This window comes from Tachysurus vachellii, chromosome 19 (genome assembly GCF_030014155.1).
Source record: "Tachysurus vachellii isolate PV-2020 chromosome 19, HZAU_Pvac_v1, whole genome shotgun sequence".
Classification (NCBI taxonomy): domain Eukaryota; kingdom Metazoa; phylum Chordata; class Actinopteri; order Siluriformes; family Bagridae; genus Tachysurus; species Tachysurus vachellii.
The window spans coordinates 6,684,931-6,711,629 of NC_083478.1; the positions used below are offsets into that span (position 1 = coordinate 6,684,931).

Here is a 26,699-nt window from a genome sequence, read left to right on the forward strand (position 1 = left end):
CAGCTGTGATTTCTGTCAGAGCCTCCCACAAAATGGGCTGTTGTAGACACACGTCGGTCCAGAATTATGCTTGAGAGCTGAAAGCAGTGTGTGCTGCTGAGAGTATAGATTCTGCCACCAGGAAAAGAAAGTGGACAAGATGCTGAGCCAGTATAAAGAGGAAGGAAAGTTAATAAAAAAAAGTTCAGTGTGGTAGTTATAATAATGGCATCCTATTATATTTATTCTGCTATATTTATTCTGGTAAAGATTCAAGCTACACTGTACGTTGTGTTTCCTGTTAGCATCTTGGCAGCCTGTGTAAAAGCAGAACTCTTCACCGAACTCCCAAACAGCAGTTCAGCTACTTCAAAAGACCTTTTTTCCTTATTGATCCAGCAGCAACTCTTCTCTTCTCTGCCACTTATAGCAGATATTAATTCCTAGCTGCATGGTACGGGTGGTGTCAGAGCCGAGTCGGTAAATTATACGAGGCTTTCAGTACAGCACAAGGTGAATGAATTTTTCCCAGCCTGTTCATTTACAGAGAAATATTAGCTTACACAGATCTGAAAGAGGAATATTCTCATACATCATCGTTCATCTTTACTCTCTTAACGTTTCTAATCTCTAAATCCTGTAGGGCATAATAAGTGAATAGACTTGAGGCTATTACACAGAAATGCATTAAGCCTTTCATGCTTTTTAATCATTATGTAATGCCCTTGTGTTGACAAAGTCGTTTTCATTCTGTTGTTGATCTGATGTCATTTCCACACCCACTGGAAACTGTGAACACATCCGCCACCCCGGCTGGAGTAACACACGCCACTCTTTAAATAGTCTGCTTGTCCAAAGATGTCATCCTTGTCTCTACGCACTTCCATATTTCCATTTCAGTGGAATCTCACCCACAGGAGATGCTGGAGTCACTTCTCTGCTAGCACTGGGTATTTTAAGGGTGGCTCAGGATTAGATAGGGCAGCTGCCCTCTAAATTTAAGTTTAGGGTTTAAGGATATGGGCACTATAAAAAAAACTGCCCAAGAGACAGAGGAGTTATGTAGCATTGTGTAATATGAAATCTATCAAATTACATAGTCATAATGATTATTTTTCCTGAAAAAGAGACAACATTCAGTTATTCATGTTCTTTTGTAATTGCATTTCCTGTCTGATTACATTTTCTGTATTCTAATTTATTTGACAATTGACAACAATAACATTTACATATCAATAACAGGTGGTGAGATATATCTATATCTAACCATTTACTGTAGAATCCCAGTCAGTCCCCTGCCTTGTGTACATTGTTTTCAGATGTGGCTCCTTATCCATTCTGCTCATGATAAAATAATTGAGGAAGATGAATGAACAAATGAATAAATCCATTTAAGTTTCTGCCTGAAGTTAAATCTGGTTGCAAATTTTTTTTGTGTGTGGACTGTTTTCCTTCTTTGCCAGTGCTCACAACAAAAGAATATTAAAGTCATATTTTTGGTAGTAAAGCTTTAAAAATTGAAAAAAAAAAAAAAAAAGAATACACTAGTAAAGAATTGCTAGTTTACATTTCCAAACGTATCCCTCCTCAAATTTAAACCCTAAATATCACTTAAGCTCAATGATATTAAGGACTTTATTAAAGTGCATTAAATGATGTAGTATGGAAAAAATGCCTAATTTAAACATAGTCACTTATATGAAAAAAAAAACTCAGATAATGCATTACATGGAAGGGCGTCATTGCTCTTTGAAGTGCCATGGTCCTGGGTTTGTTCCTGAGGTGTGGTTTCTGTCTGTGTGGAATTTCACATGTTCTTCCTAAAAACATGACTGGAAGTTGATTGGCTATGCTAAATTGCTCCTAGGTGTGAACAAGTGTGCAAGTATATGTGTTTGATGCCCTATAGGTATCAATGGCTATAGATGCTTTTGCACCTTGTGTTCCCAGGATAGACTCTGGGACCCAATGACTTGATTTAAATTAAATCAGCTGCTCTTTGCCTTTGCACAGTGAGAGACAATAAGCCAGGAGTCAAATAGACAGCAGGATGCTGTGAACTGTCTGGCAGTAGTGTGACGGATGCTCTGAATTTGCTGAATCACAGAACCTCTGCCCTGCTTTCACAGGAAATATAACAGTACAGGGTTTTAATCAGTCTGCTGCCAGTGAAAAATGAATAAGTGTCCTTAACTGTCTAACTGTGGCTTGATATTATTCAAATAAGTTTCAGCGTTTAAACATCAAGTGAATGCAGTACCATTTGTGGACTGACAGCATTTACAATAGATGGATGATGTGCCTTCAATAATCACAAAAAAAATCAGAGCCAAGGTTCTTTCTTCTCACGAGCACAGAAAGTACACTGAAATTTGTTCTTGCATGTCCTTTATTAAAACTTCAAATAACAATGGAATGCACAAAGAAAAGCTGTCCAACATCGAAACCACACAGACTCTATTACATTCATCCATGCTGCAGGTACAGAAGGTTGGTAAGGGGCTAATAGAATCACGTGTCTATGAGTGCAGTACAGTAAGATGTATTAGTGTTTAAATCTTCCTAATGAGGTCACTGGGTCTCCTGATGGCTTGAGGGTAGAACATGTCCCTGAATCTCATGGTCCGAGTGCTGGAAGTTCTGTACTTTCTTCCTGAAGAGATGGGGTCGACGTTTGCTAAAACAAATGACTTTGCTCTATAAAAAGGTTTAGTTGTTCTTCTCCTAATCATTTAATCAGATACTGTACTGTTAATCAGATACTATACTGTACATTCATATTTTCATGTGAAGGCAATAAAATTTAATTCACCGAAAGATGACATTTAGTAGGTTATGTTTCACAGTTGTTTACTAATAAAAGAAATCTTGTATTTTTCTATTATAAATGTTTAATATAAATGGATCAGAGGAGTCAAAAGGACAGAAATGAGTTGAATCTAACATAAATAAGAAATCTCTCCCCAAACACACACCAGACACAATATGGTTTAAACATATTAAACACAAAGAAATATTTGATATCCTTCATGACAGGTTCATCGTCCAACCCACCAACTATATCAATTCAAACCAATTATCTTTCTGACAATAGTATTTTTTGCTCACGTGCCGATTCCCCACTTATCAGCCGGCTCTTCGCTATCATACAACCTCAGGAGAGTGGGGAATGTGAAGGTTAGCCCATGCTTCCACTGAGACTTGTGAAAACAACCAACTGAATCTACTGCTCATGCTGCTTAACATATTTGGAGGAAACAACTATCTGCCCTGCTCCACATACAGTACATTAACTCCCAGATGTCCCATTAACCTACAATGTTTTAATGTCACTGTGAGGGGAAAAAAAGAGAAAAGATGCCAAATTTGCTCCTTTGGTTCCTAGTCACAAATAACTGTGGAATTGTATTATTTTTTATCATTTCTATGTCTTGTGTTATTATATATTTCATTTTTTAAAAGTATTTTTTAAAAGTGATATTTTTTACTACATTTTAACTACTTTGAACTTTTTTTGGCAGAATTTGTGAAATCGAGGTACACTTTCATTGTTCTTTTGCTAACTTTGCACTTGACTGTAATTGGTTGAATGTAATAGATTTGATATAATACAAATATAACGGTTTTCCCCAATATTAGCTAGCAAATTGGAATATTGGTCATGTACACTCTTCAGAAATGTTTAAAACTACTAAACAGCACCCCTTCATCACACTTCATGATCTCTGCTTCACCATGGCCTACAAACATGGCCGCCGTGGATTCTCACTCCCAGCAACTATCTGCACTCCCATAATCATGGTCACCATCATTCTAATTGTGTTCACTTGTGTTTTTTATGTGTTTGCTTTAGCACTGTTTAGCAGCTTTCAGTCTGAGAAATATACGTTCGGTTCCCTCCAGTCTGTGCTTGGTTATTGGATTTAGTTTTCTCGGTTCTCGACCATGTTTTTTGTCTAACCTGAGTGGATCCTCTTAATATCCTGACTGACCTGTGTCAAGTTTGTCCCTGTTCTCTTCCTGGATTGTTCATTAAGTCTTGTTTCTCTTAATGTTCCTGATTTTTGGAACATTTTTTCCCCTAATTTATGACTTAATAAACAAACCTGAATTTACATCTTAGCTCAAAGTGTTTGCTTCTCTGGAACAGGTTCTACTTTTATCTTCTAAAAGAGAAACATACTAAAGAACCCTTTAAAATTGCTTGCGGTCAACTTTTTTCAAAGAGTATATTTATTGAAGATATTGTTACATGTCTGAAAAGAAATCTGAGCTCAGGTTTAGTCTTAAAGCCCCTATTGATTTTGCTTTTCGCTTCTCTGGGTTGTATCATTTATGGACAGAAAGTATTTTGTTGTCCTTGAGGTAACTTATTATTATTATTATTATTATTATTATTATTATTATTATTATTATTATTGTTGTTGTTGTTGTTGTTGTTGTTTTTATTATTATTATTTTTATTCTTAGTTTTTTTTTCAGCCTTCATGTAGCCTTTAAATGTAGCGCTCCCTTTATATCCCAGTGTAAAAATATTTCCACTCTGGAGTTTTTCCTGAGGAGAACATGAGCTTCCACCTTCTTCAAGAGATGTTTACTGGATGTGAAGTTAATGTAATGTTAAAAATTTAATTCATGCTTCATCTGCAAAGTATGTTATGATGTTATGAAAAAAGAATCAATGAGAGATATTAGAAATGCTCTTGTGATAATGTAAGAACCTTTGTGAGTTTGTTCATCTCCATTTCAATTAGCGACAGCTGGAAAAATTCGAGGGATTTTTGCCTGTCATCTTGATAGACGGCACAGATAAACATATACTGCTAAGCTAAAGAGTTCAAGGCTGTAAAAGATCTTCTTCATGCACACATGTGAACCTTAACTATAGCCATAAATGTATTTATATTCTGTGTCCTGCTCTTGTCATATTATTTCAGGAGACATTGTATGGATTAATAAAGCTACAGAGTGCATCTGCTGAATTCCTTGGTCTGAGAACCAGGATAATAATTGCATACGCTGGCCTACAGCTCCAGACTAACTCGCACAATTACAGTCTGTGTGGCTATGGTTACAAGGCTGACAAGAGTAAGAACTTAAATAGGATGATATTGTTCAGACTAATGTGGAAACCAATTATTTTAAATTAGTGTTCATATGACAGTAAAGTCAAGAGATATGTGCAAATAGACCGTTTTTGTAAAGAAGACTTTTCAGTGAGGCGTTAGGGAGGGAGGGAGGCAGGGAGGGAGGGAGGCGGTGTGTGCGAAAGCTTTATTCATTTAACTTCAGGTGAGAGAGAATAGCAAATGTTATGATGGATCTTATGGATTTTCCACCAAGAGGACATGTGAGATCTCTTTTTTCCCCCGCATAGTAGCACCAGAGGAAGTCAGACCTCATTCCAATAGCAAAAGCAGGAGACAGGAAGTGCACACAGGTCATGTGTAGGCCTTTTATTAGGGCAGTTGTGTGCAAAACACATGTGCTTCATTTTATTCCCAGCTATGTGTTTATGATGTTCACTTTTTAAGTTTTTCTTGGAAAAACATTTATTAGTTTGTCAATTAGACAAAGTGCTGCAAAGTGACTAAATAATATAAAAACCATAAATAAAAAACATTTTAAAAATAAATTGTTTTTTGTTTTTTGTTTTTAAATTTCACATATTACTGTCTGTGTCAGTCCTATTACTACTTTTCAGTACTATTACTGCTGTAAATATACTATTTACAATACTGTTACTACTGTAAATATACTATTTACAATACTATTACTACTGTAAATCAATAATAGATCCATTAAACAATACATGATACTTGTATCTTTACAATAACAGCTTATTTATAACCATTTACTATTTGTTTCTGTCTTTTTTAGTCTAGTTACAGTCTACAGTGTATATGTGTGTGTGTGTGTGTGTGTGTGTGTGTGTGTGTGTGTGTGTGTGTGTGTGTGTGTGTGTGTTAAAGGATAAAAAGGATCTGAATACTTTTTTCTTTTGAATCAATTTACAGAATTTTCTTTTCACTTTATTATGGGGAACTGAGTGTGGATTAACATAATTAATATGTATACTGTATTAATATGATTCATATGTAGTATCAGGCTGCAACATAACGAAATGGACAAAAGTGAAGAAGTGAAGGGGGTCTGAAAACTTCAGGAACTGCTAGAACGTCATCTCACTCCAGCACCAACAGGCTGAAAACCTGCTTGACTTACAGGCTGAAAAACATTTAATCAGCTCTAAAGAGTAAGTAAGCATAGAAATGTGTTGCCTATTGCTAGGAGCAAAACAGCATCTGTGCAGGGAGAAATAACAGCACTCTGTTAATCACTTATAGTGTTATAGTACTACACCCTAATGAGTTAGATCAGGTTCAGACTTGAAGCCATAGCTGCTTTTTCCTCAATTGCTCTGTATTTCATCAAAGCATCTAATCAGCACATATCGTTTTCTGTTTTATTCTTCACAATGGACACAATTAGACACAAAAATACCGAATACTATTAAATTGACAAATATTTGAAACGCACAGCATATTATCGTGAACACAGCATGAACTGGAGTAAAGAAAAATGGTGAGTATTGGCTTGTTTGGGTAGAAAGAGCTGTGAAATCGGATGACAGTGAGTAAGGAAACAGTGCTTCTCTACCCACACATGAGTCATCGATATCAGCCATAAGCTATATACCTGCCTCTGAAAGGACGTGCAGGACAGGACACGTTTACCAAAGAGAACAAATCACAAATCTGCACAGCTCGTTAGATTAAAAACCTCGCTTTGATATTCAGAATTGGCCAAAATCTGGCAATATTTACATCATTCATTTTTGATTATGCTGAGTATGTTTTTTTTTTTTCCTCATATTTTCTTTATTAATATTAGATGTTGTATTGTTGCATTATGACAATTAGAGTACACATGAAGGCGGTGAAACATCATGTTGTGTTTTTACTCAAAGCTCCAAGGTTGAGATCTTGGTTTGAGATTAGGTTACTGTGTGTATGTTGTATCTCCATCTTTGAGCATTTGAAGGCTTCGGCACAGACGTTTAATCTATAACAAACTCAGATGAGCTCATCAAATTGACTGTATATGACTGTAGAAAGGACATAGTTTATAACCACACTCTCTGGTGTATATAATAATTTATAATCACACTCTTTGGTGTCACCCAAATAAGGATGGGTTCCATTTTAAGTATTGGTTCCTCTTAAGGGATCTTCCTTGCCACTGACACCTCACGCTTACTCATTAAGGGTAAATAGAGATGAATGCAAAAAAAATGTGATCTGTAAAGCTGCTTTGAAACACTGTTCATCGTTAAAAGCTCTATACAAATAAAATTGAATTGAATTGAATTGCATGTCTGGTTTCTCAGGATCTCCAGTTTCCTCCTAACTCGTAAACACATGCTCTTCCTTCACTATCTTCCGGTAGCTGCATACATCAGATTCAAATCACTGATGCTTGCCTACAAAGCCAAAAATGGACCAGCTCCTTCTTACCTCAAAGCTCTTATCACTCCTCACACTGTGCCTCGCACCCTCAGACCTACCAACACTGCTTCTGGTCCCACCATCTCTCAGGGTAAGAGGTAGGTATACAACAAGACTCTTCTCTGTTCTGGCACTGAGGTTGTGGAGTGAACTTCTCCTAGACGATTATCTTCAAACAACAGGTGAAGATCTACCGCTTCCTGAAATACTTGGACTAGCGCTTTTCCCTGTTTGTTGTATGTGTATATTTTAAAAGAATCCCTGAACAGAGTTTTAGGTGGATGGTATCCTAAGTCTGAAAAGTAGTGAACCAGTGTTAATGTATTCATCCCTAGAGACAAAAGCACTGTTGTACGTCACTCTGGATAAGGGCGTCTGCCAAATGCCATAAACTTAAATGTAATATAAATGGTAAGCGATTGGCTATGAGAATGTGGGGTAACATTCAAAGTGTATTCCTGCCTCAAATCCCAGAATATTTTTGCAGAAGACTAATGAAATCTTTAGCCTCTAAAGCTCTAAATCTGTAAAATTTATCCTATTAGAGATGGGATTGCATTATGTAGTTATGGTTATGATTTTGTTTTGCCAGTGTATTTATGTTGGTCTGGAGAATTTCTGGAGAACAAGAAATCCTAAAATGCGATTAAAAAGTTGGATAATACAACAGAACAGATTTATTCCTGTTATGTCTGTTTTACCTGAATATCTTTACTGTTTTTATGCTGTGTAGTTCCATATTATTAACATTTATTACATATTATTAAATCCAATTTATACTCTAAGTGCATTTCTGAATCAGAAGGTGTTTTAATACAAGACAAAAAGTCAACATTATTGTCTGTCGGATTCACTACATCATAGAACTGTGATGAAAAAAGATTATGCTAAAAACACTGGAGTATTTTTAACTGATTTTATTTATTTATTTATCTATTTATTTATTTACCTCCAGCTGCTTCATTGCACCTTTTATCATTGATAATTAGATGCATACTGTCACATTAATATGCAATTCAAATAGAAACATGGAAATAAAATACAGAAAATCAATTGAAACTCTGATGATCTGTTTAAAATGTTTTAATCATGAAAGAACATTGCTGCTTTAGTTAGAATAATCAGTGGTGGAAGGTCAGAGAACTGCTGATACAACACGTGTATTTAACACTGGGTTCCTCGAGGTTCTGCTAAACATGTGAGCACATCACTTCAGTGATTACTGTATTCTCCTGATTCGTCTGGTGTTTTATTTCTTGATTACACCTGGACTGTCACCGCTTATGAAAGAAAACATCACAATGAAATAAGCTTGTGAAATAATAAAACCTATACAATATTAAAGTAATAATGCTATACTGAGGGCTTGGTGGCGTAGTGCATGTTCTTTGTATGTTAGCCTTGTACTTCTGGGCTTGGGGTTTTGTTACCTGCCTTCATCCTGTGTGTTTGCGTGTACTCTCTGTGCTTTAGGGATTTCCTCCACCACTGTAATGACATGTGGTGTCTGTAGAGTGTGACTGTGTGCACACTTGTGCGCTGTGATTCGATGGCACCCTGTAGCATTTGTGAAATGAATGAGATTGGGGTATAGAAGCCTTTATTATAACCACTATTATAACAACTGAGGAGGTTGGGGTCAGAGCGCATAGACAGTGATGATACAGCACCCTGGAGCAGAGAGGGTTAAGGGCCTTGCTCAAATGCCCAACAGTGGCAGCTTGGCAGTGCTGGGGCTTGAACCCCAACCTTCCAATCAACAACCCAGAGTCTTAAACACTTGAACCACTGCCCCTGCCTTGTATATAGACTCCAGGCTCCTTGCAACCCTGTGTAGGATAAGTGCTAGAGAAAATGTATAGTTATAATACACTACTAATAATTTTGTATTCTAAAATGCATTTCATGTTAATTTGTATGCAAGTCTTTGTTGTTTTTTTTTTTATTTATTTTTTTTTTTATAGATACTGTTTGCGATACATGTCCTCTGTTAAAAGAGAGCTTTTATAACACATCTGTCTGCTTTTGTGGTCTTGTTTAGGAAAGAGAAAGAATCATGGAACTTTGTAATCATGAGTCTGGGTGAATGTAATCGTATTGATCTGCGCTGGGTGTCATCTTTGTTTTAGAACTTCAGCTCATTTTTTTCTCACCCCATCTCACCCTGTAAAACATACCTTAATGAGCCACGACGTGTTAACACTCGCTCAGTGTCATCTGCCAACTTGTGCTGTTCTTATGCTCTTCAATGTGAAGTGCTCTGGGATAACTTTCATCTGCCATGAAGAGATTCAGACAGCAAAAGTACAGAACAGAAGGACGCTCCGAGATGAAAGCCTGCGAACTGAAGAACTAGAGATACTGGCCACTCGTTTGTGTTTAAAAATTCATGCTAAATTATCATCTACGGTTTATTAAACATATCACGATGCTGTTCTTTAACAGCAGCTCTGACTGTAGATCTTGCTAAAATTCAACGCACAGGTTTGTATTAAAGCCCTCGTTCGTATACAGGTGAAAAGTTTTCCATTTCTCAAGTGTTTTTTCTTCTTCCCTAATTTATGATGCATGTTTAAACTATTCATTTGACTCACCTTCATATATAGTGTTACACACTGCAACAGTTCATTTTAATCTGTGTTGTCAGCTAGCAAAGACAAACGTACGATTGTTGATATGGTGAAGCTCGAAGCTGCCTTTGAGGAGACATTTATTTAATGTTTGTTTATGGACACAGGTTTTTCACCACAGAAAAGGACGGAAGACTTAAGCGATTATGGTTTATTAGTAACGTATGCTTTGTAACAGATAACATGACGATCTGCTTTTAGGCTTATTAACTTTATGAGAAAGAAAAAGAGATGCGCAAATGAGTGGACAGAACAGCTCATATACTCTTAAATGATGAGGAAGAACAATAAAAATATACTGTAGATAGATGGACGGGTGGATAGATATTCATTCATTCATTCATCTTCTACCGCTTATCCGAACTACCTCGGGTCACGGGGAGCCTGTGCCTATCTCAGGTGTCATTGGGCATCAAGGCAGGATACACCCTGGACGGAGTGCCAACCCATCGCAGGGCACACACACACTCTCATTCACTCACGCAATCACACACTAGGGACAATTTTCCAGAGATGCCAATCAACCTACCATGCATGTCTTTGGACCAGGGGAGGAAACCGGAGTACCCGGAGGAAACCCCGAGGCACGGGGAGAACATGCAAACTCCCCACACACAAGGTGGAGGCGGGAATCGAACCCCGACCCTGGAGGTGTGAGGCGAACGTGCTAACCACCAAGGGTGGATAGATATGTTCCATAAAATTAAGTATGTTGTGTCCTCTATTCAAACATTAATATAGTAACAAATTGCTGTACTATAAGATCATCAACATACAGTACATTGGAAATCACGCTAGTCTATCAGTGGTTAATTTTCTAGAACAAAGTTTATTTCTTACGCAACATAAGTATTTCAGTGGTCTTCAGAAAGCTATAACACGGTCAAAGGTCAGGACAGTGTCATTGTCTGGAGCTGCAGTCTCTCTCTGAATGAAACGAATCCTATTAAATTTAAAAACAGATAGGATTCATTCCCACAGTCTCTGTTCTGTAAATCCCAGGATCACATGTATCGGTGGAGAAGGCTAGGATAGATAAGCAGCTGTTACACTGAAATAGACCTTGCTATGCAATTAAAAACAGCTTTTGTTTTGTGAGATGGTGCAAGATATTGTCAATAATAAAGTAGCTTTTCCAAGCAGGCCTCATTACAGTGGATTAGTTAAAAAAAAGAAATTAACATAATATCCAAGAGAGATTTGCATGTAACGATTTGCCATGGTTTGTGTCCGGTTGTCTCTGTAGAGGAAAGCAGTGCTTCAAAATCAATAATCATCTGATTTCATTACCTTAATTTAACATACAAGTGCATCTCAAGGGGGGCACGGTGGTTTAGTGGTTAGCACGTTTGCCTCACACCTCCAGGGTTGGGGGTTCGATTCCCGTTCGATTGTGTGTGGGGAGTTTGCATGTTCTCCCCGTGCCTCGGGGGTTTCCTCCGGGTACTCCGGTTTCCTCCCCCGGTCCAAAGACATGCATGGTAGGTTGATTGGCATCTCTGGGAAATTGTCCGTAGTGTGTGATTGCGTGAGTGAATGAGAGTGTGTGTGTGTGTGCCCTGCGATGGGTTGGCACTCCGTCCAGGGTGTATCCTGCCTTGATGCCCAATGACGCCTGAGATAGGCAGAGGCTCCCCGTGACCCGAGGTAGTTCGGATAAGCGGTAGAAAATGAGTGAGTGAGTGAGTGCATCTCAAAACATTTGTGTTGTGTGAATGTTGTGGAAAAGTTCATTTATTTTTAGTAATTCAACTCAAATAGTGAAGCTTGTGTATTATACAATTCAGTACACACAGACCGAAGTACTTTAAGTCTTTGGTACTTTTAATTGTAGTGATTTTGGCTCACATTTAACAAAAACCCACCATTTCATTATCTCAATAAATTAGAATATGGTGACATGCCAATCAGCTACACAATCATGGGGAAGACTGCTGATCTGACAGTTGCCCAGAAGACAATCATTGACACCCTTCACAAGGAGGGTAAGCCACAAACATTCATTGCCAAAGAAGCTGGCTGTTTACTGTAGTGCTGTATCCAAGCATGTTAACAAGAAGTTAAGTGGAAGGAAAAAGTGTGGAAGAAAAAGATGCACAACCAACTGAGACAACCGTAGCCTTCAGAGGCTTGTCAAGCAAAATCCATTCAAGAATTTGGGTGAACTTCACAAGGAATAGACTGAGGCTGGGGTCAAAGCATCAAGAGCCACCACACACAGACGTGTCAAGGAATTTGGCTACAGTTGTACAGTGTATTTTCAGATGAGAGGAGTTTTTCTGCTTCATTTGGAAACCAAGGTCCTAGAGTCTGGAGGAAGGGTGGAGAAGCTCATAGTCCAAGTTGCTCGAAGTCCAGTGTTAAGTTTCCTCAGTCTGTGATGATTTGGGGTGCAATGTCATCTGCTGGTGTTGGTCCACTGTGTTTTTTAAAAACCAAAGTCACTGCACCCGTTTACCAAGACGTTTTAGAGCACTTCATGCTTCCTTCTGCTGACCAGCTAAATGACCATGGTGTTGGTGTGCTTGACTGGCCAGCAAACTCACCAGACCTGAACCCCATAGATTCTCTATTGTCAAGAGGAAAATGAAAAACAAGAGACCAAAAAATGCAGATGAGCTGAAGGCCACTGTAAAAGAAACCTGGGATTCCATGCCACCTCAGCAGTGCCACAGACTGATTACCTCCATGCCATGCCGAATTGAGGCAGTAATTAAAGCAAAAGGAGCAACTACCAAGTATTGAGTGCATATAGCAGGGGTGGCCAACCAGTCAGAGACCAAGAGCCACATTTTTTACTGTGTTACCGCAAAGAGCCACATCATACACATGGGCACACATGATCGTCACCTTTTTTCCCTGCCATTTTGAGAGCGAACTTGACACAAATTGTTTACTCAAATGATTTTGCTGGGAAGATCATCCCTACTGGGAAACTTTGAGATATTTTCATCCCACTCACATGTGTGTTTGACGAAAATACCGTATTGAACTCAAGTGAAGCGAACACGCAGAATAAATAGACACAAATACAAACTTTGATATGAACGTAAGAGCCGCATGAAACCGGGCAAAGAGCTGCATGCGGCTCGGGAGCCGCGGGTTGGCCACCCCTGGCATATAGAGTAAATGAACATACTTCCCAGAAGGCCAACAATTCACTAAAAAAAATTTTTTATTGGTCTTATGAAGTATTCTAATTTATTGAGATGATGAATTGGTGGGTTTTTGTTAAATGTGAGCCAGAATCATCACATTTTAAAGTACCAAGGACTTCAGTCTATGTGTACTGAATTTATAGAATACACAAGTTTCATTAATTGAGTTGAATAAATGAACTTTTCACAACATTCTAATTTATTTCCTGTATATTCTATCCTGGTGGGAGTGAACGAATCCCTTTAATTTTTTTCTACATTGTATATACTAAATTTTTTTTCCATGTCCTTTAATTTGTCTTATGAAATATAGAACAAAAGTTGCACCTAACACCTCTCATCTTCTCTTTGGTTTCGTTTACCAAGTATGTCCTGCATCTATCCAGCTACCTACTTACAGTGAAGTGCAAATGTTTGTACATCCCTACGTTTTCATTATTTTTACCTTCATTAACATTTTACCTTCATGGTAAAATGTTTTCATTTTCTGGATATAATATAAATGTTCTTTGACAAGATTTTCCCTTATCCTTTGCCTATATAACCCTTATATACCCTTTGCCTTGAACATTGATTGTATTGTCTGTGCAGCTTCTGAATCCTCTAACTAGGTCAAAAGACCAGTATAGAACTTGGTTAAGATTTGGTTGGTTGTTTTTTTTTTTGGTTGGTTTGTTGATCAAGTTGTAAATATAGTGAAGGTTTCTATAAGCAGATGTTTGTTGAACAATTATGGAAGGAGTCTTCAGTGTTAGCATTTTCTAACACATTAGAGCTCGGATGTAAGTAATAAGAACTAACTCCTGGTGCAGATGTTTAACTTCAAAGAATCCATAAAACATGACATGTTGTAGATTAATAAATTTAAATCGGTCATTATTTGCAGAAAACCTGCTTCTGCATCCCACAACATTGTTGACTCTTTTCTGATAACAGCACGTCTTTGTTTCTGCCACATCCTTTAGTCCATGACTCTGCGAGAGAGCCATATGAGTTTGTAACAGACCTGATGATGTGTGTGATGAAGTGCTGCCAGTTTTCCCCACTTTAAATTTCTCACTAGAATGAAACACTACACACAACCGTTAGCCTTAACTCCTTTAATGGATCAGCTTTTGGAAGCATTAAAGTCAAAGGACATGGAAGCAGCCATATAGGGAAAAAAATTCAAACTCAAACGGCAATAATGTAACCATCACAAAATCAACCAGCACAATTGACTTTAACGTAAAACAAAGAAAAATGTAGACATGAAGGCGAATCTGGTCTGACATGATGGTGGAAAAACTAAGAAAATAAGAGAAAAAAAATAGAAAAATTTTAAATTTTAACCCAAGAGAGATCTCTATAAGGGGCTTTAACTTAACCAAGAGAACCAAGGTTCTTCATTAGATATGTGCGTTCTACATGCACATCAAAAGCTTTTATCCTTTAAGAACAAAAATGCATAGAAAACAGTAAACACAATTACAAAGACATCCTCATTACTGGTGATGAAGTTGCCAAAAAAAAAAAAAGTGAGTGAGCCTTGTTAGATGTAAACTCGGAGATTCGGCTAACGACTTATTGCCAACAGGATATTGAACAAGACGCGTTTCAAAGAAAATGACTAGCTTCCACAAATATCAAAAATATCCATCAAATGTTTGTTGTGGCAAGACTTAGGAGTTCTACGTGAATGTACACCGTAAAAATCGCAAGTTCAGCATGCGTCGTTTCAATACACCACGTTACAGTCACGCAAGTTAACAAAGTTTTTTTTTTTTTAATGTATGCACATTAAAATACTGATGAAGTCATAAATCTTATTTAAAAGGTCAGAAAAAGGGGTGGGGGGGGGGGTTTCAAGCCGAAGTAATTTCAGTGTAGAGGTAAAAAAAAAAAAATGCTTGGAAACTTTGAAAGTGTGTTAAAAAGATTCCCTTTTTATGACGAGACATTATAACCTGACAAGAACTAACTGGTTATGAATGTACACTCCTAGATAAATAGCAGAAATCTACAGGATGTCCCATAAGCAAAAAAAAAAAAAAAAAAAAAAAAAAAGGTTGGAGTTTATGAGCAAGATTTATATGGGACACTCTGTGATTTCTTCAGGATTGTCAGTTATCCTTAAGGAGGAATCATAAAGGTTTTACAACAGAGTTTCCCCTTTCACAAAATTTCCACATATATCCCTTTTATAAGAAGTGAAAAACCCCTGAAATAAGCGATGATGTGAAAAGAGATCACTGGTCTAATAGTGTTATTGCAAATTGCTGAATAAACCTTAAGGGGTTACTGATCATGTTCAGTTTTAACATTAATATCAGAAAAAATAAATAAGGACCGGAGACATTCATTAGATACGTTACAAAAAATTCATTCTACAATAAAAGACAGTTGGCACAATTTGTTCACTAGTATTTTTTGTGTCGTCCTTAAAATAAAAACGGTTAGGAAATTTCACATTAATCCAAAGATGATATTACTAAATGAGTCTTAAACAGCTGTATGTGAAAAACGTGGATCTCTCTCTCTCTCTCTCTCTCTCTCACACACACACACACACACTGATGTAGTGCAGTAGCATCCTCAACATCTTGCACAAACACATGATGAGATAATGATGTGAGGATTACACACACACAAACACACACACACACACACACAGTGACTTCTAGAGCACCCACACACACACCTGAAACCAACCCCATTTAAGTCCCTTTATCTCCATTCATCCCAGCTTTGCTCTTGGTTTGACCAGACAAATGAAGCTCTTGGTCCATTCAGCCACACTTACACACACACACACACACACACACATTTTCGCACAAAACACACACACAAAAAAAGTTAAAAATAAAAAGGTCACTCGTTCTGACTCATGTGTCAGCCTGCTGTGCTGAAGGATCTAAGCCGCTGGAGCTTGGCTGCTGGATTGACGCTTAGTGTGAGGAAGAGGAGGGAATGAGGAAGAGCGACAGTTGAAGGACAGACTTACTCCTATCCCATCTGTCTCACTCTCAGTCCGTCTCTCTCTCTCTCTCTCTCTCCGCCACTCAGCAGGCTCAGGGTCAGATGGAGTCAGGAGCTGCTGCAGTGCGAGGTCAGAGGTCACTGCCTCCTATCCTCCGTCTCTGATCTAGAGAAGGCCATCACCACGTCCTCCGCACCTGATGCACACACACACACACGCACGACAGTTAGAGAGGTGACACTTCTGATATAACCAAGAGCAAATACTATCACTCTCTCACACAGACACAGGGAATAAGAAGGTGACACTCCTAAAATAACTGTTCAGGGCAAATCTCACACACACACACACACACACACAGAGAGACTCAGACACACACACAAACACACACAAACACACACACACACACACACACACACACACACAGACTCAGAGACTCAGACACACACACACACACACACAGAGGGAGACTCAGACACACACACAGAGACTCAGAGACTCAGACACACACACACACACACACACAGACACAGACAGACGAGACACACACACACAGCGAGAGAGAGACAGAGAGAAAGAAAAGGAGACAAAGAGTCATGCAGACACTAGTGCACACACACTTGATGTCTCACTCACAAGTTGCAGTTGTTTATTTGTGCCCAGCACTTAGATAAGAGCATGAAGGACACTAAGATTTTCATTATAAAAGTTAAAGCTCAGGGGGAAAAAAAAGCAAAACACAAGCTCCTGCTGTTCTTCAGCATTTTTCTCAGACATTACTTTCACAGAACACCTGTTTCTAACAGACATACACGCCACTGCTGGAGAAGATCCTCACCTAATAAACAGCAATAACAACACAGTTACTGACAGCCATCAAACCTGCCATCCACATAACTGCACCTCAGTAAACCAGAGTGAGATCTGGAACAATGCCATACAAGGACGTGGTACAAGGACAGACAGAGAAATTGCAGCCATAAGACAGTAAAAGTGTGTGTAGTTTATAGATGTCTCGTCATCTTCTCAAACTCTCCTAGCATTGTTGCTTTCTGAATGCTATATAAATATCCTAATAATCTGATCCCCATCCTTTACCTCTCTCAACAGCTTTTACAGACTTTCAGTTAGAATATCGTCCCACATGTAGAACGCTCCCCTGTACATTCCTCCAAACCTACTCGTTCATCCTCTCCGACAGATCTGTTCAACTGCACAATGCCACATGCTTAAAGCTCACGGTGATTTGGATTGTTGTTTTTTCCCACAGCTGGTTAAGAATAGTAATCGTAATTATAGTATATTTGTTGGATAAATGATGTCATACAAGCATATCACCCATTTGTTCTGTATTCTCAATCCCACTCATATCCATCACTGACCGTGATTTGTCTAATATCTAAGAAAAAAAAATCATGTGATCTTATTAAAGGTGGGGTGCACGACATTTGAAATCACCAAAACAAACACGCCCCTCACCCAAATGGGAGTCACCCCTATTTTGATAGCTCCGCCCCACACATACATACGCAACCCAGGCAACTATTATGGCGGAACCTGCTGGGGCAGCCGGCCGAGGGGATATTTTTATCAATAAATTAACTCAATGAGTAATACTATGGTAATACAAATGTGTTTTTGTAGTACTGTGTGTTGTACTGTGAAAGGTTTATCTCTGTTTCACATGTAAGACGTTCAGTTCTCTCCAGAGCTGGAAAGCTGATCCTATATTAACACGAGTCCTGCTTCTTGCCTTATCGTAAGCCTTTTTTCACTTTTTGTTTTTATCCGCCATGTCAATGTTTCAACCGCTTTCGGCTAATGTCAGACATGCGCACTGAACACTCTCTCCGCCGCATATTGACAAGACACGCCCCTTTCTGCTCATTGGCTACACGCTTGTTTTGTTTGTCGGCCCGACTCAGTTTTCTGAAACATTTCTCAAACAACGTGCACCGCACCTTTAACAAGCTGGAATTCTGAGATAAATAGTGAGTGATTTTGTTTCACAGAAGCACACACTCACTTTCAATAAAACTGTACAGGAATGTTTCATTTGCCAAATTGTATCTGAAAAAAAGGGGAGGAGGAAAAAACCCCAAAAAACTTAAAGTATAACATGAACAATTTATCTATTCATCTATCTTTTTTTCATAACTTGAATAATTAGCCATTTCAATAGTGTGCAAAAAAAGTGATTATTATATAAAACCTAACTTCTTTCATAGATTTTTTTACAATACAAAAATGAATGATCAATAAAGACAATCTTTCTGTAGCTTGATATCTGTATATTAAGATCTTTCTAAGATATCCATCATCGATTATTCAATTCAATTCAAGTTTATTTGTATAGCGCTTTTTACAATGGACATTGTCTCAAAGCAGCTTTACAGAACATAAACATAGAACAGAAGGTAAACATAAGGAGAAATATAAAGAATTAATATAATAAAAATTCAAGATATATATATAGTTCACAGTGTGTACACAGTATGTTTGTATGTATGTGTATGTATTTATCCCCAATGAGCAAGTCTGAGGTGACTCAGGCAGCAGTGGTGAGGAAAAACTCCCTTAAATTGGTAAGGAAGAAACCTTGAGAGGAACCAGACTCAAAGGGGAACCCATCCTCATATGGGTGACACTAGAGGGTGTGATTACAAATATACAGTCAAACAAATGCTGTATTGGTGTAAAGATCACATGGAGTTCAGATCTCCTCTTTCCAGCATATGTAGAGGTTAACCAGATCTGACACAGGCATGCTGCAGGACCTTAACAGTACTAGGGTTTTAGTTAAACCACAGTTCCTCTAGACTATTCATTAATGTATATGAGCTACAGTATACGGTGCTGGTCAAAATCAGAGAGAGAGAGAGAGAGAGAGAGAGAGAAAAAGGCAGCATTTAACCGAGACGATATAGACGAGTCCATCCGTCGGCGTGCGCATGAACACACAGACCTTTCAGTCGTGTTGCTTGTGTACTGCTACAACACAGGGGCTTCTACAGTTGCCCTGCACCAATAATGAAACTCCACTGGAAACTAAATACCTCATTTTTGCTTCATTTGGAGCCAGCTGGTTAAAAGATGACAAATCATGAAGCACTTGTGATTTCAGTCAGGTATTAGTCCAGACTTACAGAGGTGAGCGCTAATCAATTCAAATCCCACATCACAGATTCAGTCGATCCTCTGACAACAAACTCAGACTGGCAGCCTGGCAACAGGATCTGTGCTTCCAGCTGTTCAAATAGAAACAATTGTATTAAATAATCAGCACAAATTTGAGCTCCTGAATGTTATTCTAGACAGCATGCATGTCTGAAGGTTAAGAAGCATGTTGGTTATAAGAGAAGCGCTCTCATATACTTTGAGACTTCCACCAAAGCCGTTTGCTGAAGCGAATTCGTCTTTGTCAGCAGCACGATAAAGCGGCTGCGCTTGGTGCCAAGTCTGAAAAAAAACTGACCCAAAACTCTCTCTGTTCCCAAAAGAAAAGTGCTGCTGCCAAAAGAGATTCAATAACCTGAATTTTGGCCAAAGAAATCAACTGCATTTGCATATTACATACTGGGACGTGACAATCCATGAGTGCTTTCTAATTAGGTCAGTGTTCTTCAGTGTGGGTGTACATCTGCACAAAATAAGTACTTTGGGGGAAAAATGTCTACTGGTACTTGGTCCCGTTTTGATACCTTTAATGTGAAGTAGCTGGTCATAAGTAGCTACTCTGATCTGAATCCGTGAGCATGTGCAGGTAGGAGAACGTGAAGTACAAGGTGTGTACATCATACTGTAAATGAAGATAACGTGTTCAAGTTCTGGATAAAGTTATCCAGAAATGGAAAATTTGCATTATTTTTTATTTCTATTTCTCCCCATTTAGGTCCCCTTCCAAATCACACCTACCAGGCAGATCAGCCAATCATGTTACATCCATTAACAGTAAAATGACTTTACTGCAGAGATGCGTAAACAGGTCTGTTCCTGTGTCACAGGCCACCATAACACTCAGCGGAGCAGGTCATCTGCCTGCTTCCAAATACAGAAAGCACAGCTTGTTTAGCTCTCAGGATCTCAGTCATAATTGTGGCACTGTTGGGATTCAATCTTATACCTGTGTGAATGTGAAGCAGACATTCATGACCTTGTAAAAGCTGACTTTAGTCTGATCTTCTGTCTCCTTTTAAACTTCTGATTTAAACTTCACACTTGAAAGAAAGTCCTATTTGCCCACTTTTGCATACATGATCTCACAGACTCTGGATGTCGCTGTGACGAGGAAGACAGTAATGTCATACCTCCAACTTCCCACTCAGAGAGCATGGATGGATGTGACATCAATGAAATTTAAATTCACAACCACTCAGTGATTAGAGCTTATCAGCTTCACCACTCAGGAACTTGCACTATTTTTAAAGGCTTAAGACATGCTGATAAAAAATAAAAAGAAAACACAAAACTGCAAAAGGATGGAAAACATTTCTGAGAAAATTGCATGAACGACGAATCTGATACGAAAAGAAACGAATCACTGCCAGAAGCTAATTCTTATTTTACAAAACTGTGCCATTTCTAGGTTGAAGTTAATTGGCTTTTCAACATAATCTCCAGGTTCTCTCACAGCACCCCACTGCTGCGTTCCCTCCACTGGCTCCCTGCAGCTGGTGACATCAGTTTTCAAACACAGATGCTGGCTTGTTTACAAAGCCAAACACCACCAAATACCGACCTGTAGGAACTTATGAAACTACATAATGTACCTTATTCCCACAAGGAAGACTTTCTACTGGCACCAAGAAATTCTGATTATCTGAACAACTAAGTCACTGGGTGGCTTTAAACGATCACCGAGACATACCTCTTCGCTAAGCACAAGGGGTTGTCAATCAAAAATGTTTAAAATATTAACCCACGTCCAGACAACCCTTAGATCACTCCCAGTAGATATAGCTGGCTGCTGGACAGTGTTTAATCACATCACTTTGTTGTTTTCTCTGTTCCATACTTTAATAATTCACACAATTTAGATGTCACACAAACATTTTATATATTTTACACAGTAGCAAAAAAAGACATTCTGGATGTATTTGGTGATTCGTACATATCCAAAAAACCATAATGGGATTAAATAAAGGTTGTAACATAACCAAGTCAACATCTATGTCTAGGTGTAATTTGTTACTTGACAAGCTCAGAAAGACTTTATTAAAAATCAGGCTTGGAACCGAAGTGGTCTCTAGCCGCTAGACAGATTATAAGCCACCTTTTAAGTGGTTCTTCTGAGAGAAAACGTGCCTTTGTTTCTCTACACTTCTTCTATAAAAAGAGCAACACTGGTAACACTGCCTGGTTTGATGAATCTAATTATATACACAGAAATAAGTAGGGCACACTATCAAACACACAAGTGCCCGCCGGACTGTGGATGGGTGCACACATGTTCGAGGGGGTGGAGGCCTGTTCCTGCGAGGTTAGTGCTTGGCACAGAACGACAGAATTGGCTGTCTGCTCAGCCCAAATCACAGCAATCATTAGAACGTCTCTTTACATGACCCAAGCCTAATAAGCAGGGATGCAGGCAGAGGAAGGTCCTTTTATGTCTGCTCACCCTGTCTTTCATCCCTCCCTTCCATTCAGATCACACAGAGATCGCTTATGAGGTATGACAGTACTCGGTACATACGCCAGAATCTTTGTTTAAGACCCTCATTAAGCTTTGTTGGAATTAACTTCAAAAGAAAATGGCACCCTATAATAGAAGTAAGGGTTAGTTTGTGCCTGTTGTAGCTAATGCGGTACGGTGGCCGGGCTGCATTACTGGGAGATTTAGCATACATCATTTTAACCTTTCTGTTTTCATCTCTTTGTGAGTTTTTTTACGGAGATTTGGTAACTGGTAATTTACGAGTGATTGGCATTCATACACAACATACACATTTTACTACGGAGAAAATGTGTAAAGGACACTTTTCTAAATCTGGAAGAAATTCTTTGGTTTAGTTTGGCCTACTAAAATATTCACACACAACTTTATTAAACGATCTAAATGGCCGAAAGTATCCGGACACTTCTCCATCGCAGTCATGTACACTTTTTGAACATCCCACTCCGAATCCATGCACATCTTCAGCAGTTTCCGTGATTCTGCGAAGGTTTTTAATTAGATTTTGGAGTGTGTGGATTTGGTCCCATTTAGCCTCCAGAACATTAGTGAGGTCAGGCACTGAAGTCAGGTGAGGAGGCTTGTGTTCTAATTCATCCCAAAGGAGTTCATTAGGTACGAGGTCAGGGCTCTCGAGTTCTTTTCGAACTTGGTAAACCTTGTCTTTATGGAGCTCTCTTTGTGTGCATGGGTATCGTCATGCTGGAACATGTTTGGGCCTCTTCGTTCCAGTGATACTACAGCATACAATGGCATCCTTTACAACTTTGTGGAAGGCCCACATGTAGGAGTGGTCAGGTGTGCACATATTTTTGGCCACATATTCAAACACTTGAAAAAATCTTTCAGTTTATTCAAGCATTTATTCATGTAAATGTGACCTATAGCCTTAATTTCTGGAACCAGTTCATCAGTTATCAAACCGCAGCACTGATCTACTGGTGACGTATAAAGCAACGATTCACACACACGTTTAATCTTTCGGTTCGTAGGTCATGCTGTAGCTTCTTGTTCGTATGTGTGAACCCTACATCAAAGTGAATCAGATCGTCTTGGGACCTACAGCAGAAACTCTGGTCTGGTCGGTTCTGTGATTATAAATTCTGTCTGTTTCGTCTTTTTCCTCCTCTAATTTCAAATGCTTAATATAGGGCGTAAAGACTTTACACGGTTCAGATTACTATGCAGCTGAAGAAATCAATATTTACTGCAAGCTGTCGAAAAACACAAAAGGCAGCTGAAATGTTCAGAAAAAAGAAAAGAAAAGGAGAATTCAAGGACACACTGTATCTCTATCCTCATGGGATCTGAACCATGCTGGAAAGCATGAAAGGACGGATTTCTCATATAAGCTCTATTATAACGACAATGTTTCCAGAATATGATTAGATCTGACCTCTGTGTGCATAGTGAGATTTTTTTCTTTTCACTACTGAGCTCAAACATGCACTGTAATTTCCTCCTGGGGGTAAAAAAAAAAAAAAAAAAAAACCTACAGCAGGATAAATGTAATAAAACACATGCATCACCACTGTGCACTTTAAGCTCTTTTTTAATTTGGTTTGTTTACAGGGCCTGAGTCATTGCAACTCAAGGACCTGACATTTTCAACAAGGTAGGTGAAAGAAGGGGTGCATTAATGAATCTATAATGAGACCCACTTTTGTTTTGCATCATCTGGATACATAGAGTTCGCTGAACTTTCATACAACACGCCCTATGAGGAGCTGCACTGTATCGCATCCTACTCACTTCTAACACTTCCTCAGTAGCACCTGAGAGAAAAGAAAACCTGTTTTATACCGATTCAAAAACTAGACTTCAGAAATTGAACAAAATGATCAGTGAGTGTGTGTGTGTGTGTGTGTGTGTGTCCTTGTTGTTCTCTCAGCTGATTAATCAGGAGTAGTTTCAGTCTACCTTAAGGTGTGAATTGGGGGCAGGGCTTACCTATTTAAATTGAAGGTTCTCCGCTACAGACGCTAGCGTCTGTAGCGGTTTGTAAGTATCTCTCTCTCTCTCTCTCATTGTAAACTTTGTGTCTAATACTGTTTTGCTATATTCTACCATACCTTAATTCTCACTCTTGACTGCAAATATGTGCCTTAAACCCATCTCTGTACTCAATTCCTACACTCGCAGACACTCTCGTCCACAGAGCAGAGGTCACAATCCCAGTAACCTCATCTACCCTCCTCTGTTGTGTAAGTCTCAAACAGTGGTGGTAGGTGGGCTCTGGAATTGCCAGTCTGCTGTGAAAAAAGCTGATTTTATCTCTGCTTTAACTTCCCATTACTCCTTTGATTTTCTTGCGCTAACAGAGACCTGGATATCCCCACAGAACACTGCTACACCAGCTGCTTTATCCTCTGCCCATGCTTTCTCTCACTCACCACGAGAAACAGGCAGGGGTGGTGGTACAGGTTTATTGCTGTCAAAGAAATGGTGCTTTACACCTCTCCTCTTGTCTCATTTAACCATCTCCTCTTTTGAATTCCATGCCATTTCAGTTACCTCTCCAATTAACCTTGTTATCATTGTTGTTTACCGCCCTCCTGGTCCCCTAGGTGACTTCTTGGAAGAAATGGACACACTGCTTAGTGCTTTCCCTTCTGATAGCTCCCCCCTGACAGTGCTTGGTGACTTCAACCTCCCCTCTGACAAGCTACATTCTTCTTCCCTCCTGTCTCTTCTTGACTCATTCACACTCACACTCAACAGCTACATCCCCACACACAAAGGAGGCAATGTGCTGGACCTGGTTTTCACCCGTCCTTCTCCAGCTACAGACGTGACTGCTACCCCACTACACGTCTCTGATCATCACCTGGTATCCTTTACCATCACTCTCCCTACCCTACCTAAAACTACCTCTCACCCCCTCGCTCTTACCCGCCGCAACCTTTACTCTGTCTCCCCTTCTTCTGTAGCTTCTGGCACTCTTTCTTCCCTTCCTGATCCTGAGTCTTTCTCCTCACTGCCCTTGGACTCGGCCACAGATACTTTCCTCTCATCTCTTTCCTCAACTATGGACTTCCTCTGCCCTATGTCCACTAAACCCAAGAAAACTTCTTGTTCTGCTCCTTGGCTTTCAGATATGCTGCGCAACAATCGAAGAGAGCTAAGATCATCAGAGAGAAAGTGGAAGAAATCACAACTTGATGCAGATCTTGATTCTTACCGAACACTCATGGCCAAGTTCTCCTCAGATGTGACTTCTGCCAAGACTTCCTTCTACAAGGAAAAGCTTGAAGCTTCCTCACATGACCCTCGGAAATTCCACAACATCATCTCTTCTCTGCTCAACCCCCCGGCTCCACCTTCTTCATCCTCCCTGACTGCAGAAGACTTTGCTTCTTTCTACCAGGAGAAGATTGAGGAAATCTGCCGGACCTTCACTTCAGCCCCGACTGCACCTACATCTCAGAGTATGGACTCCCCTACACCTTTGTTGTCACATTTCTCAACTGTAACAGCAGAAGAGATTCTAAAACTCATCCAGTCTTGCAATCCTACCACCTGCCCATTGGATCCACTCCCTTCCACTTTGCTGCAGACCATCTCGCAAGACCTTCTGCCCTTCATTACAACTATCACCAATAGATCCATAGCATCTGGTCAGGTACCAACTACCTTCAAGAGAGCAAGGGTTATTCCCATCCTGAAGAAACCTGCTCTGGATCCATCAGACATCAGTAACTACAGACCGGTATCACTTCTCTCGTTTCTTTCAAAAATTCTTGAACGCATTGTCTTTAATCAACTGTCTGTCTATCTCTCACAGAACAACCTCCAAGACCCCAACCAGTCTGGCTTTAAAGCAGCTCATTCCACAGAGACAGCCCTTTTAGATGTCTCTGAGAAACTACATGCTGCTAGATCAGCCAATCTCTCATCCGTCCTTATCCTCCTTGACCTTTCAGCAGCGTTTGATACGGTCAACCATAAGACTCTCTTAGCCACCCTCAGAAGTCTTGGGATATCCGGATCAGCTTGGGAATGGTTTGCTTCCTACCTGGAAGGACGCTCATATCAGGTAACATGGAGGGGAGTGACATCTGCTCCACGCAGACTCTCCACTGGCGTCCCACAAGGCTCAGTACTTGGTCCTCTTCTTTTCTCCCTGTATACTCACTCTCTTGGTGAAGTTATTTCCTCACATGGGTTCTCTTACCACTGCTATGCTGATGATACACAACTTATCTTCTCTTTCCCACCCGCAGATGCCACAGCTTCTGACCGGATCTCTGCATGTCTGGCAGAAATTTCATCATGGATGACTGCTCATCAGTTAAAGCTTAATCCTAGCAAAACTGAGCTGCTCTTCATCCCAGGTGATTCATCCCCAGGTCATGATCTTGCTATATCCTTACACAACGATCTGATCTCCCCGTCAGCCACAGCTCGCAACCTTGGGGTAACCATGGACAATCAACTGTCCTTTTCCTCTCATGTTGCTAATGTGACTCGCTCATGTCGGTTTCTTCTCTACAACATTAGAAGGATTCGACCATTTCTGTCCACACAGGCTGCTCAGGTACTTGTTCAGTCTCTTGTCATTTCTAGACTGGATTACTGCAATGCACTGCTGGCAGGTCTACATATGAACGCAATCCGTCCTCTGCAAATGATCCAAAATGCAGCTGCCCGGCTTGTTTTCAACCTGCCAAAGTTCTCTCATACCACCCCGCTGCTGCGATCCCTCCACTGGCTTCCGGTAGCTGCACGCATCAGATTCAAAACACTGATGCTGGCCTACAAAGCCAAAAATGGACCAGCTCCCTCTTACCTCAA

The 26,699-nt window shown here is 39.5% G+C and overlaps 1 protein-coding gene across 1 annotated transcript in view; it reads right to left on the reverse strand.

Moving 5' to 3' along the window:
* Positions 1 to 14,360: 14,360 nt before the first annotated feature.
* The window catches only part of ctnnbip1 (catenin, beta interacting protein 1), a 31,111-nt gene continuing 18,772 nt past the window's right edge, over positions 14,361 to 26,699 (reverse strand). The window contains exon 4 of the mRNA XM_060894815.1: positions 14,361 to 16,430. Within this exon, the coding sequence (XP_060750798.1) occupies positions 16,372 to 16,430 (59 nt within the window). The 3' untranslated portion in view covers positions 14,361 to 16,371. The remainder of the gene's footprint in view (positions 16,431 to 26,699) is intronic.